At 41.7% G+C, this 590-nt stretch overlaps 1 protein-coding gene across 1 annotated transcript in view; it reads left to right on the top strand.

Annotated features, from left to right (window-relative positions):
- LOC119587797 overlaps positions 1-590 on the top strand; it is a gene marked incomplete in the record, with an annotated part of 13,528 nt that overhangs the window by 11,349 nt on the left and 1,589 nt on the right. The window contains 1 exon segment of the mRNA XM_037936494.1: positions 22-243. Within this exon segment, the coding sequence (XP_037792422.1) occupies positions 22-243 (222 nt within the window).

The raw sequence follows: 590 nt of genomic DNA on the forward strand, positions 1-590 counted from the left end.
ACCCCTCTCCCTCTCCAACAGCTTGTCCCTCGTGACTATTTAATCCACCGCCACTGCTTCACGGAGGGCTGGGAGGAGGCTCGAGAATGGCTCGGTGCTTTCAGTAACCTGTACTTGGGCATAACGGGGCTAGTGACGTTTCCGAACTCAGAGAGAGCGTGGAGACTTCAAGACGTTGTCCGGCAGATTCCGTTGGGTCGGCTTTTGCTCGAGACTGATGCCCCTTATTTCAGGCCTTATTGTGTAAGTGATCCTGCTTTTCTTGGGGTTTTAGTATTTCTTATTCGTTATTTTCCTGTTCTTTTCTTCTCTTGGGCTTTTGCTATTAAAATGGATTCCTCTGGTTATCTTACTAGCTCAGACCTTTTTTAGGAACTACTTACAAACAAGACATGAATATAGAATATAAATGAAAACACTACAGCCATTTTCCCCTTTACAACACCAACTAACAAATCCAGATCCTATAAACAATATAAAATCAACATACAGGTCCAAATTACCAAAACATAAACACACCAAACGAAATATTAATATCAACGGACTAAACCCCCCAAAATGACCAAAACAAAATCTCCAACTTCATTTTA

This window comes from Penaeus monodon, chromosome 23 (assembly GCF_015228065.2).
Source record: "Penaeus monodon isolate SGIC_2016 chromosome 23, NSTDA_Pmon_1, whole genome shotgun sequence".
NCBI classification, from domain to species: domain Eukaryota; kingdom Metazoa; phylum Arthropoda; class Malacostraca; order Decapoda; family Penaeidae; genus Penaeus; species Penaeus monodon.